Source organism: Lepisosteus platostomus, chromosome 14 (assembly GCF_059453375.1).
Source record: "Lepisosteus platostomus isolate fLepPlt1 chromosome 14, fLepPlt1.hap1, whole genome shotgun sequence".
NCBI classification, from domain to species: Eukaryota; Metazoa; Chordata; class Actinopteri; order Semionotiformes; family Lepisosteidae; genus Lepisosteus; species Lepisosteus platostomus.
Genome location: NC_142624.1, coordinates 23,372,086 through 23,385,963, shown reverse-complemented (window position 1 = coordinate 23,385,963; position 13,878 = coordinate 23,372,086). Strand labels below are relative to the sequence as shown.

Here is a 13,878-nt window from a genome sequence, read left to right as displayed (position 1 = left end):
AGTTTTTTTAAAGTATGGTGATTTAAAATAACAGATGTAATAGAGAAACTGCATTATAAAAACACAGTTCATATTGCATTAATAATTTTTTTTTGTGGAGTTCAAATACATTTTAGTGTAGTCACAATGTATACAATAGAAACAACAAAAATACTAAGAATGAAAAGTGAATGAAATGCAGAAAGTTAGATAAAAATGTATTCTCAGTGAAACTGCTTTGTTTGTAAAATAGTTTCTGCTTTCTCTGATGTGTATGTGATGCCATTTTTATGGTTCTATAAATAAATATGTTTTGAAGAAAATATTTATATGATTTTTGATTTATTGAAAACATTATGCAAAAGATTCTTGAAGCTTTATTGGAAGGGGGTGCTTTAGAAAACACCTCTAATAATAAATACATCTATTTGACTTTTTATGTGAATGTTTTAGTAAAACTTTTAACTTTATCATTTTTCACACAGAATTTTCTAGCTTGACTGTCACATCTGAAGAAGAGAAACAAGAATCCTACAGCAGTGGCCTACGATTATCAGAAAAAACCAAAACATTTGAACTCAAGCCAGAATCTAAACGTTATTCTAGCACAGTAGAAAAGAAGAAAGAAAAGGAAAAAGAGCCAGTTTTTCTTAAACAATTGTCTCACATAGAGGTTACTGTTGGAGAAATTGCTAGGTTTACCATCACGGTTACTGGTATCCCAAAACCCAGAATTCAGTGGTTTCATAATGGCATGATGTTGACTCCTTCATCAGATTACACATTTTCTCAGGAAAACGATGAGTACACATTGACTATTCACCAAGTAAGGATTGAACATGAAGGAGAGTATTCTTGCACTGCAAAAAGTATACATGGTCAGTCATCTTGTAGTGCTTTTCTTCGGGTCAAGACAAAAGCAATAACAGGTGGATTTAGAAGGACATCTGCAGTAGAAAAGAGAGTTATCCAGGAATCTGCGTCCATTAAGACTGAACACAGAGTAGAGAAAACCTTCAAAGTGACTGGACAACCCCCTCGATTTATAAAAACAATAGAACCTGCACAATGCACAGAAGGAAGTCAAGCTAAATTTGAATACAAAGTATCAGGGGAACCTCTCCCTGAAATACAGTGGTTCAGGGGTAGCTACCAGATTCAGCCAAATATCTATTTCACAATTGTGCACAACTCTGATGGCTCTGGCTTCTTATATTTAAAAAATGTTCAGCAAGATGACAGTGGCCTTTACACTTGCAGAGCATTCAACCCAACCGGAGAAGCCTCCTGTAGTGCTGAACTGCTTGTGTTTAGGGACACATATGCTGTTTCTCGACACAAAGAGCACACAGTTGTTCAGAAGGAAATGGCTTACAAAGTTTCAACAAGTGAGCAAGCAACTGAATCCCGTCTATACATGGTAAACTTGCCAGGGGAAGCAAGAGTTAATCTCCAAGATAGACATCAGATGGTGTACACAATTGGTACAGAGGACAGACAGTCAGTAAGCAGTGAAGAGGTACGCTCATTACGGGAACTGGATATCTCAGCAGCTTCATTGCATAGGGAGCATGTTCCTACTCACCAAGCTGCCATTTTACAATCTCAAGAAGTTGAAGAGCATGTCACAGATTCAATCACTGAAGCTGTTCTTGAATCAATCGTCCCAGTGATGAGACAGCTGCATACAGCAGCCTTTACTTCTTCTGTACAAGAAAGCCAAGGCTTTACAGAGCAGCACTGTGATCCAATACAAAAACCAGAAGCCATTAAACTTGAAGTATCAAAGGAAAGACCTTCAAAACTAGTTTCAGCTGTTGCTGAAGAAATAGTCCCTTTAAGTTCTGTGAAATCAGAAACTTTAAGTGACAAGAAGACAGAGCATTTGGTGCCAGGTCTTGAACCAAAGCCCATGGTATATAGCCATCAAGTGGAAAGTAAGATTCCACTTCCAAAAGAGGAATCATACATTCTTCAGATACCAGATGTTGAAAGAGGTTATAGGGTTAAAGAAGGTGTTAAAATATTATACACTGCTGTGGCATCAGAAAAGCAAAATATTTCTGAAGCCCATTCCACTGAGCTATCAGTTTCTGAAGATGCCACAAAAGCTACTGCAGTAAAAGAATTGGCTAAGCCAATTTTAATACCTGTTACTGAAATCCAAAAATCCTTACCGAAAGAACAACAATTTGTCTTAGAAAGAGCAAAGGAGGAAAAGGTCACTTTAACAAAGGACACATTATGGAAATCAGCTTTAATTGCTGAAGAAAAGCAACAGCTCAAAGGTGAACACACAGAACAAATTCCAGGATTAGAAAGTGCTGTCTCTGTTCATTCTCAAAAGGAAGAAGAACAACTGGTGCATTTGCAGGTTATAATGGAACAAGATGCATTACCAGCGGAAGGTAGATTTAGTTGTGAGGTACCACCAGAAGAACAAGCAGAAATTCGAAAAAGCCCCACTTTGATGCATACATCAATCACAGATGAACAGAAATCTATAATTTGTGAAGAGACTTCTCTGCTTTCTGCCAAAGAAAGTGCATTTTCTGTTCAACCTACAAAAGAAAGTCCAGCTAAGTTACATCTTCAGTCTGTACAGGAAGAATGTGCATTGCCAAAGGAAGGTATATTAAGCTTTGAGAAGCCAGAACCCCACAAAGCTGTTGAGAGACTCGAAAAAGCACGTAGACAGGCAGTTATAGCAGAAGAAAAAAGGGAATTTTCAGCTGATTATTCTACTGATCTTGATGTAGCAGTTAAAGGAATTCATACTGAACATACAACTGAACCTCTGCCTCAGACGTGTCTTCAAGTAATTACAGAATCCACTCAATTACCAAAGGAAAGCCCATTCACAACAGATGTGAAGCAGCAGCGTGCATTAGTGCAGAAAGAAGACCGCTGGAACATAATGCATTTAACAACAGTAGAAGAGAGCAAGGCTTTGGAAGAGGGCCACACAGATACTTTTAAGGGAATTGAAAGATTCACATGTGAGGCAAAGGTGGAACCTAAATTTCCATCTGAGCCAATTCACATTGAAGAGAAAGCAGTTACAACAGAAAGTAGTATTGTTTTAGAGGCTGCTGAACAGGACTTTGCTGACTGGATTCAGGAAGGGCAGTGCATAAGACTGCCATTGTTGACGGAAGAAAAACAAATTATAATTGGTGAACGATCTAAAGAGCTAACTAGATCAGAAGCAACAACACTTCATATAAAAACACAGACAAAAGGAGCTATGCAAGTCCATGAAATACAGGAAACTAGAGTTCTACCAAAAGAGCTTACTTTTGTTATCCAAACACCCAAATCTTTCAGTTTGGACATTAGAAAACAACTAAGAAGTGCACTGCAATCTGCAGTAGCTAGCGAACAACCTTTACTTTTGGCTGAAGTTTTAGGGTGTTTGGAAGACATAAAGATAAAGGATGTAAAAATCTGTAAAGAACCAAAATATGAAATGTTTACATACCTTATTACTACAAGCAGTTCCCCACCTATGGAAATAACGATTGCTTTTGAAGGAGAATATCCTCAGACTGCTGATCTAAAAAATGAACTTCAGGCAGCTTTTCAATCTATTATTCATCGGGAACAGCACGTCCTGTCCTCTGAACAACCAGGGATCATGCAAATTGATAGGCCTCAAAGGTTACATGTTAGCAGTGCACCTTCCAAAGAAATGTTATCATCTGTAATAGAAACTGTTAGTTTAACTGAGTCTGTCTCAGACTTTGCACCACCCAAAACACAGTCAGCTGCACTTAGAACCCAAGTTCAGCCATCAATCCAAACTGTAACGGCTCAAGATCGAACTTTGTTGCAGGAGTCAATTGATTCATCTTCAAAGCGTTCAATGAGTGCACAAGTGATTGAAGTAACCACAGAAACAAAAATGGATTTTCAGGAGCAGTTGTCTGTTCAGGAAGTTAAGACAGTGACAGTAAAAGGTCGTGAGAGAGATGTTGGGGTAGCAGTTATCACTACAGACATGCCTTTAGCACCAATTCCGGTTGAACAGTCTGTGGATGTTCGTATAATGCAAGAAAGAAAACAGGAAATTTTGAAGGAAGAAACAATTATATCCAAAGCCAAAGAAAAAGTGAAAGACATTCCTGTTATAACAAGGGCTCCGGAAGACATTTCTGCAGAAGAACATAGTAAAGTTACTATCAGTGTAAATGTAGCTAATGCCAAAAAGGTAAACTGGCTCTTCAATGGAAAATTGGTTTCATCTGGCAAAGAGTTCAAATGTTTAAAGGACCATGATACTTATACTCTTGTAATCAACAAAACAATCAAGGAGAAGCACGAAGGAGAATATATCTGTGAGGCAGTGAATGAAGCTGGAAAGACCTCAACATCATCGAATCTCACAGTTTTCTTAAGAGGTTGGATAATGGGGATATTATAACTACTCAAAAAACTAACAAAGTTTAAATTTATAACTCAAAAAATTACTTTTTTGAGTTCAATTATACTTTTAACACAAAATATATAATCTTACACCCTTTTAACTCTTTAATCTTTGACCTTTCATTTTGGTCTATCTTTCTACTCTTTTTATCTTGAACTTTTGAAATTCTTCTTTTTAGTTATCCCATCTTACTTATCAATAGAATATAGTCTGAAGCTTTTGTGAAATATTACCTTTAATCACTTTTCATCTTGAATCTTTACTAATTCCTTTCTCAAAATAAAGATTAGACTAACTTCCATCCCCATATCCACTTCACTGTTGTTTTTCTTTTACTTATTCACCTTTTTGTTTAAAGGACATTGATTCACTTCATCATTCCCTATAATGCATATCATTTCTCATCGTCTGGTCCATTTTGTGCCAACCTGCACAAGAATTCACAGTTGTGTGCATGCTTTGTTGGGCATCAAATCATATATTCATCATTCACTAAGCGTTCATTTTTATAAACGGTGATGGTTTTCTTCCTTCTAACCTCTTTTGACAGCCACTTTTTTTCACAGTCACTCCCTGGATTGCTAGTGTTTGCACCCCTATCATTTTTGTTCCAGCTGATCACCTCCCTACTTAACATTTTACACTTTATATATGTGAATATACTAATTTTTTATTCTTTTTTCTCCCACCTTGCCAAAATGTAGTTCCACCTGTTTTCAAGAAGAAAATTCAACCCCAGGAAGTCATTCTTGGAAATCCTGCAAAATTTGAGTGTGAGATTGAAGATGCACCAAACGTGACCTTTAAGTGGTTTAAAGCTGGCAGTGAGATCCGAGACAGTGACAGATGCCGAATTGTCAGCCGGTACTACATGTCCTCATTGGAAATTCCGAATCCACAACTGACAGATAGTGGTGAATATACTTGTAAAGCTTCTAATCAACATGGCAGTGACAGCTGTATGGCCTCCCTAAAAGTTGCAGGTAAGTTTACTTCTATGATTATTGGGTAGTTTTAGTGTTTTTTTGGTTTCCCAATGAGCTATTTTTTGTATGAAGCTTGATGAAATCAGGAACAAATTTCAGATAAGAAGATTTTTTATTACATTTTGACCATGTGTTCGATTGATTGGTTTGTCATAATTCTTTTAAAGAAATTACTTCTCTTGTATTATGTGTTATAGGAATGACAATTTATTTTAAATATTTTGGACATCTTCATGGTATGTTGGGGTAGCTACATCATTTTTACAGTTTTATTCTTCAAAAATAATAATGCAGATTTTTATTTCTTTTTTTTATCTTTTAGAAGTTTTCCCTCCAGTCTTTGTAGCTAAGCCAGAGCCAATGACTTTATTTGTGGGAAAAAGTGCAAGAATACAGTGTTTAGTGACTGGTTCTTCGCCAATGCATATTGTTTGGCAAAAAGGCAATGTTGCCATTTCTTCAGAGGCAAATTATAAGATTACAGCTGATAACAACAAACACACTCTTGAAATTCAAAATCTTCAACTTGTAGATCAGGGTATTTACTTTTGCAAAGCAACAAATGGAGTTGGAACCGACATGTGCAGTGCTGAACTGAAGGTGATCGATAAACCACATTTTGTAAAATCAATTGAACCATTGTCAGTTGCTGTCGGGCACCCTATACGACTTGAGTGCCAAGTGGATGAAGATACAGGAGTAACCATCACTTGGAGCAGAGATGGAAAAAAGCTCCATCACACCATGGATTACAAAATTATCTTTGAAGAAAAGGTAGCAATTCTTGAAATTCCAAATGCAAAGCTTAAGGACTCTGGAAACTATGTTTGCACTGCTACAAATGATGCTGGGGGCAGTACTTGCTCTTCTTCTATAATTGTACGAGGTAAGGTGTGAGTTAATTTTCCCTTTCTTATGTTAACGGATACAAATTATTTAATGAGGGAAAATTAACAATAATAGAAGTGTGAAAAGATAACATGTTCACAATGCAAGGTCTGTCTTTCCAGACACCTCTTTTACAGTCTTCTTAATTGGTGCCTTGGTATTCTTGGTATTGCTTGGTATTGGTGTTCTGTAATCTTCATTTCTCTAAACGTTTCTTCTTCTTGGTTCTTTCCTGTGCAGAAATCTATTCTTTTCTCTGAATTGACTTTTTTCTTCGCATGTTACAGTATTTGTACAGTACGTACCAAGATTTATTTTTCCTGAGCATTCAATTTTAATGCCTTTAAAATACTTCCCATAGAGCCCCCATTATTTATTAAGAGGTTGGAGTCCAAGCTTCTGTGGAAACATGGTGGGACAGCACGGATGCAGTGCTCAGTGAAAGGCTCACCTGAACTTCATGCTGCCTGGTTTAAGAATGACAAGGAATTACATACAAGTGATAAATACAAGATAATCTTCACTGACTCTGTGGCAGTCTTAGAAATAAGTGATGTTAGTGTTTCTGACAGTGGAAATTACACATGTGAAGTTTTAAATGAAGCTGGTTGTGAAAGCTGCAGCACTCAAGTAACAGTAAAAGGTGTGTATTAATACATTCATCAGTTTAATTTTAACCCTTTTAGTAAGACTTATTATTCTGTGGCTATATAACATTGTTACATTCAATCTTTTCTTCCTTAGAACCCCCTTATTTTAAAAAGGAATTGAATCCGGTAGAGGTAGTGAGGGGATCTACTACAACACTTGAATGTGAGCTCGCTGGTACTGCTCCTTTTGAAGTGAACTGGTTTAAAGATAAGAAACCAATTAAAACTGGTAAAAAACACAAAATTACCTGTGAAGGTGCCATTGCCTCTTTGGAAATTTCTTCATTTGAAACAATAGATGCTGGAGATTACCAGTGTTTTGTATCTAATGATGTTGGCAAAACTTCATGTAGATCTACTGCGAAGTTGAAAGGTTAGTAAGGTTAAAGAGTATGCTCTCATAAAAAAAAGAATATTAAATTATTGCACTTTAAACTATAAACATTTTTTGTTAATAAAAATGTTCTTCAATCTAGAACCTCCCTTGTTCGTTAAGAAGATTGAAAACACTTCTGTGGTTTTGGGGGATCCTGTTAAATTGCAATCAACTTTGAAAGGCTCAGCTCCTATTTCAGTTAAATGGCTGAAGGATTCTGAGATACTGAAAGAGGATTCTAATACCAAAATTACATTTGAAAATGGAGCTGCTACTTTGAAAATAGCAACTGTTAACCCTAGCCACAGTGGCAGATATACATGTCAAGCTGAAAATGATGCTGGGTTTCAGAAATGTGAAGCAATTTTATCAGTACAAGGTTAGTGCATACCTTCATTTCAGAAGTTGAAAATTAAATAAAACATTTTTTTAGCCATGAATATATTATAATGTAAAATGCTTTGATCCCTTTTAGAGCCTGCTAAAATTGTAGAAAAAATGGCATCGATTAGTGTGACAGCTGGAGACCCAGCAACTTTGGAGTGCACTATAACAGGAAGTCCGGAACTGAAAGTAAAGTGGTTCAAAAATGGAAAAGAGATGGGTTCCAGCAGAAAATATAAAATAAGCTGCAAAGATAATATTGCCATGCTAAAGATTCTTGCTGCAGAAAAAGGGGACAGCGGAGAATATGTGGTTGAAGTGGCAAACAGTGTTGGAAAGGACAAATGTTCTTCTTCTATTACTGTGCTTGGTTAGTTCTGACCCTCTTTAATTATTGTTTCCAAGCTTTTTTTTAATAAGGTTTACTGCAGACCTAATGGATTCTGTTCTTTAAAAAGCATTTTGTTATTCGTTAAACAGATCGTATCATTTCACCATCATTTACAAAACCTCTAAGAAAGGTCGATGGAATTCTAGGTACCAGTGTAAACATGGAAGGCAAAGTCTCTGGTTCTCAACCTATGACGATTTCCTGGTACAAAGATGAAAAACAGATCTCAGCAAGTGTGAAACACCAAATGGAATTCAAAGAAAACACAGCTACACTGGGAATTAGCCGATTAGAAAAGACTGATGCTGGAATCTATACCTGCCGAGCAACAAATGCAGCAGGGAGCAAGGAGAGCAGTGGAACTGTAATTGTAAAAGGTTTGAAGAACAACACAGATTTTTACATCTTTAAAAAAAATCTTTGAATTTATTAATGATTTCTTCAAGGTCAATCCACTGTATTAGTTCATTTAGTATATTTTAACTATAAGTTCCTCTCTTAGTTTTGATTTATGGTATTTATTCTATGGAAACACAACCTCTTTATAGAACTTTAAACCAAACCTCTTGGTAATTTTTTTATCTTGTTATTTATTTGAGATTAAACATCTTTTTTCCTCCCCCCGAACAAAATGTAGAGCCACCTATCTTCACCGTAAAACCAGACTCGCAAGATGTAATACCTGGTTCAACTGTGATCCTGCGGAGTGCTTTTACTGGAACAGCCCCATTGTCAATTAAGTGGTTTAAGGGTGATATTGAAATGACAACTGGTGGAAGATGTTTTATCAAAAAGGAAACATCCTCAAGCTTTCTGGAACTTCATTCAGTGAAAACCTCTGATTCAGATAATTACACTTGTCAAGTTAGCAATGATGCTGGAAACGTGACATGCACCGCTGTCTTGTTCGTGAAAGGTGCTCTTCTTCTTCTGCTTCTTTATTTCTCTTGTATTTATGCCATGCCAAATCTTCTTGCAAACTTACCAGTGCCTTTTACCTTATAGAACCTCCATCATTTGTAAAGAAGCTTGAGTCTTCGAAACTCTTAATGAGTGGATCCCCTGTTGTTTTGGAATGCAAAGTAACTGGTACTCCTGAAATCAAAATTAAATGGTTCAAGAATGAAAGTGAAATCAGTATGAGTAAGAAATATCGAATGTCCTTTGACAACTCAATGGCTGTTTTGGACATTGTCAACACAGATGTTGATGACAGTGGTGATTACATTTGTGAAGCATTCAATGAAGCCGGCAGCGATCGATGTAGCAGCATGATTACAATTAAAGGTTTGATTTACTTTCTAAAATCTCTTTCTTTAAGTAAGAGAAAGTGAATGGATGTTTAAATATTTAAACATTTAAATTGTTTTTCTGTGTTTTAGAACCTCCTGAATTTACAAAGGCTTTTGAGTCAAAGGATGTTGTCAAAGGTTCTGATGTTATTTTGGAAGGCATGGTGTCTGGCTCAGCTCCTTTTGATATAATGTGGTATAAAGACAATAAACCTGTCAGGAGTGATAAAAGGCACCAGATGAGCCTGCAAAATGGCGTAGTTGCTCTTCAGATTCTGAAATGTGATGCAGCAGATGTTGGAAGTTATCAGTGTACAGTATCAAATGAAGTAGGGAAGTCTTCCTGTGACTGCAGATTAACACTGAAAGGTTGGTAGCAAATCCAAAAATTGACAGCTTGATATTTGGGAATTCCTACATTTTGAGAAATAGCAAGCAGTGGGTTTTCTAATCTTCTTGCAATGTATACTTTTGTTTTACTAGAACCTCCATCATTTGTGCAGAAGCTTGAAAACATGAGTTCCCTGGTAGGAAGTGTAATTACAATGCAATGTACCCTGAAAGGTTCAGTGCCAATCACTGTCTCCTGGATCAAGGATAATCATGAAGTGACAATCAATGAGAACGTAAAAATTTATTTTGAGGACAATGTTGCCACACTGTATATCAGTGATATTCAGACACATCATACTGGAAAGTACACATGTCATGCAAAGAATGACGCTGGGGCTCAGAAATGCTCTGCTTCGTTAGTAGTAAAAGGTTAGTTGTAATGTACATATTTTCTACTTATTTACCGATTATTACATTGAATTTTAAAATTATGGATTTTGAACTTGTCCAGAAGAAATGGTAATGTTATTTGTAAGTATTGTTCACAGTTACTGCTTTTTATTACAGTGTACAGTGTTAATATTAAATATAAATTAAAGGAATTTGACAGACCTTGAAAAGAAAATAAGTAAAGCATGTTAAAACGTTTTAGTTTGGATAGGTTTTTCATTTTTATTATATATTATTTTTATTCACCATGAATACATTCTAGAGTTAACTTTTCTATAAACAAAAATGGTCCTTGTACAAATGATTCTCTTGTTTGTCACAGAACCTGCAAACATTACTGAAAAGGCTAAGTCGATCAGTGTCACTGCTGGGGATCCAGCTGCATTGGAATGTAGATTTTCAGGAACCAAAGTACTTAAAGCTAAGTGGTTCAAGAATGGGAAGGAACTAACATCAGGCAAGAACTATAAAATCCTCACTACGGAGAAAAGCTCTTTGTTAAAGATTGTTTCAACGGAAAAGATTGATGGTGGAGAGTATACATTTGAAATTTCCAATGATGAGGGTTCCAGCACATGTCAGGCCACTATTACAGTTCTAGGTTGGTATACAGAGAAAGTAGAATTTATTTATATTTTTTAAGTTATATGGTTGGTTTAACGATACATGGCTGACATTGATTCTTGTTTTGTTGGCTAGATCAAATAATCAAGCCGTCTTTCACAAGAAAACTCAAACCAGTGGATAGTATCAAAGGATCTTTTGCCCACCTGGAATGCCTTGTGTCTGGTTCCCTCCCAATGAATGTAGTTTGGTACAAAGACGATAAAGAGATATCAACTGATGAAAAACACAAGTGCACACTTTATGAAAATACTGCATTTTTGGAAATAAGCCGTCTTGACAGTTCTGACAGTGGGACGTACTCATGCATTGCAACAAACAAAGCAGGAAGTGACCAGTGTTCTGGTTCATTAATTGTAAAAGGTTTGCAGACTTTTATGTTGTTCATCTTCATATGTTTGTTTTGCAAAGGTGACAGGGTCAATCTTATAGTGTTTAGAGTTTGCAAAGTAATTCTTGAGGGGATCACCCTAGAACTAAAAAAGAATCCAAGCAACAATGAGTAGTTTTTCAATTAAACTCCTGAATCTTAGTAAAATGTTAAAATGAAAGTAAGAGAGAACTGAAAACTGAAAGAGAAAAACCAAAGGAGACTAACTGGACTTGCGCCACATTTCCATCCTACCAAACCATTGCTTATTCTGCCCACTTCTTGATTATTTTGGAGAAAATTCTTAAAGCCTTTAGTTGTTGAGATACACTAAAAGTTATATTTTTACAGAATATAATCTTAAAACAATTTAGTATGGATTTTTACATTGCTTAATTTTAATAAAAGCTTCCAAATATATATATATACTGTATAAGTTGCATAATTGTGTTTTTTATTTTTAAGAGCTTTCTCTCTCTCTTTAATCGTATATAGAACCACCAACCATTGTAGAAAAACCTTTGTCAAAGGATGTTTTACCTGGATCACGAGTGCAGTTTAAAGTTCTTTTTGGTGGCACTCCACCATTGACCATAAAGTGGTTTAAAAACAATAAGGAGCTTGTGTCTGGATCCTCTTGCTCTGTCTGGAAGGATAACACAGCAAGCTTGCTGGAACTCTTCTCTGCAAAGGCTTCAGACTCTGGAGATTACTCTTTTGAGATCAGTAATGACGTTGGCTCTGACGCTTGTAAAGCAACACTCTTTGTCAAAGGTTCTTATTTAATCTTTAATCTTTTTCTCAATTATTGTTGTATTCCACTTAAGTCATCTACCATGTTGTGATATTTTATACATGCTTTTATTTTTAGAACCTCCAAAATTCACACAGAGGCCTGAAAGCATAGCACTGTTGAAGCCAGGACAAAGCAAGACATTTGAATGCCGGGTGGTAGGCACCCCTGAAATAAAAGTTTGCTGGTTTAGAGATGGAAATGAAATAAGTCCCAGTGGCAAATATAAAATGTCCTTTGATAACTCCCTGGTGAGTTTGGAAGTTATTGGGGCTGACATGGGAGACAGTGGAATTTATGTCTGTGAGGCGCGCAATGACGCTGGTAGTGAAAGTTGCAGCATTGAACTGAATGTGAAAGGTTAGTATACAGAGATTGGAATTCTGCAGTTTTGATATCAGTTGTGTTTTTCTTAAAAAGGGTAAGTGTATCTGCTGAACCTGATTAATTCTTTCTTTTTTCAGAACCTCCTGTGTTTATAAAGGAATTATTACCCACTGAGGTTGTAAAGGCTTCTGATTTGTTGCTTGAATGCCAAGTAATTGGTACAGCCCCATTTGAAGTTAACTGGTATAAGGATGCTAAAGAAATCAGAAGCAGTAAGAGGCATACAATTTCACAGTCAAATGGTATTGTTAACCTACATATTCTGAAATGTGACACTTTAGACGCTGGTGAATACCAGTGTACTGTAGCAAATGAAGTGGGAAGTTGCTCCTGCAGGGCAGTGATACGAATGAAAGGTTAGTACTTACATAAACACCAAACTATTGGTTTTGTTGGGTTGTAATATTTTTTTATTAAACTTAGCTAAGAAACATTTTTGTATCTTATTAAACCCAGAACCACCATCATTTGTGAAGAAGGTCCAAAATGTTGCCACGGTTTTAGGAAATTCAGCTCAATTTCAGTGCACTGTGACTGGATCACCTCCTTTGTCAGTAAAATGGCAGAAAGATGAAGAATGGGTCTTGGAAGGTCCTAATATTGAGATGAAATTTGAGAACAATGTTGCTTCTTTGCAAATTGCTGTAGTAGAAGCAAGTCATGGTGGGAGATATACTTGCCAGCTTATGAATGATGCAGGCATGGTAAAGTGCTTTGCTACTCTGTTGGTGCAAGGTTAGTTTTTTTTTCTTTGTTGTATTGCTTGACTGACACAGATTTATTCAATTTAATATTTTTTTATTATATCTTATTTATAACATTCTAATTTATATTATTTTTCAGAACCTGCCCAAATTACAGAGAAACCTGAGGCAATAAGTGTAACTGCAGGTGATCCTGTCAGTTTAGATTGTAAAGTTGCAGGCACCCCTGAACTCAAAGTTAAATGGTTTAAAGATGACAAAGAGCTTACACCCAGCAGGAAACATAAAATCAGTTTCCTGAATAATTTGGGAAGCCTTAACATTCAGTCTGCACAAATTGATGATGATGGGGAATATACCTTTGAGGTCTGCAATGACATTGGAAGCTGCAGTTGTAAAATGTATTTGACCGTTCTAGGTTGGTGCTTAATTTATTTGTTTTAAAGTATGAAGAATCATTCATATAAAATAAAATTGGAGATGCAATCCTTACATTTTTTTTGTATTGTATACAGAACAAGTAATAGCTCCATCCTTCCTCAAACCACTGACGGAAATGCAACACATTTTGGGATCTTTTGTTCGAATGGAATGCAAAATTACTGGTTCACTTCCTATAAGTGTGGAATGGCAAAAGGACGGCACTCTCATATCTGGTAGAACAAAATATAATCTTGCCCATGAACTGAACACTGTGTCCTTGGAGATTGAGCACTTAGAGAAAACTGATGCGGGGATGTACACTTGTAAACTATCAAATGAAGCAGGAAGCTGTGAATGCAATGGTGCACTAGTGGTTAAAGGTCAGAATAAATATTATTTAATTTGAGAATTTTTTCAATCTC

General features: G+C 36.1%; 1 protein-coding gene across 46 annotated transcripts in view; it reads left to right on the top strand.

Annotated features, from left to right (window-relative positions):
- The window catches only part of ttn.2 (titin, tandem duplicate 2), a 171,077-nt gene that overhangs the window by 36,860 nt on the left and 120,339 nt on the right, over positions 1 to 13,878 (top strand). For 40 of the 46 annotated variants that reach the window (XM_088605106.1, XM_088605104.1, XM_088605102.1 and 37 more), the window contains 20 exons: positions 465 to 4,379; positions 5,110 to 5,388; positions 5,714 to 6,277; positions 6,641 to 6,922; positions 7,024 to 7,302; positions 7,406 to 7,684; positions 7,781 to 8,059; positions 8,170 to 8,457; positions 8,718 to 8,996; positions 9,086 to 9,367; positions 9,463 to 9,741; positions 9,856 to 10,134; positions 10,478 to 10,756; positions 10,855 to 11,142; positions 11,645 to 11,923; positions 12,021 to 12,302; positions 12,407 to 12,685; positions 12,786 to 13,064; positions 13,173 to 13,451; positions 13,549 to 13,836. In XM_088605106.1, coding sequence (XP_088461232.1) covers positions 465 to 4,379; positions 5,110 to 5,388; positions 5,714 to 6,277; positions 6,641 to 6,922; positions 7,024 to 7,302; positions 7,406 to 7,684; positions 7,781 to 8,059; positions 8,170 to 8,457; positions 8,718 to 8,996; positions 9,086 to 9,367; positions 9,463 to 9,741; positions 9,856 to 10,134; positions 10,478 to 10,756; positions 10,855 to 11,142; positions 11,645 to 11,923; positions 12,021 to 12,302; positions 12,407 to 12,685; positions 12,786 to 13,064; positions 13,173 to 13,451; positions 13,549 to 13,836 — 9,537 coding nt within the window. The remainder of the gene's footprint in view (positions 1 to 464; positions 4,380 to 5,109; positions 5,389 to 5,713; positions 6,278 to 6,640; positions 6,923 to 7,023; positions 7,303 to 7,405; positions 7,685 to 7,780; positions 8,060 to 8,169; positions 8,458 to 8,717; positions 8,997 to 9,085; positions 9,368 to 9,462; positions 9,742 to 9,855; positions 10,135 to 10,477; positions 10,757 to 10,854; positions 11,143 to 11,644; positions 11,924 to 12,020; positions 12,303 to 12,406; positions 12,686 to 12,785; positions 13,065 to 13,172; positions 13,452 to 13,548; positions 13,837 to 13,878) is intronic. The other 6 variants (XM_088605127.1, XM_088605123.1, XM_088605132.1 and 3 more) reach the window with 4 other exon arrangements.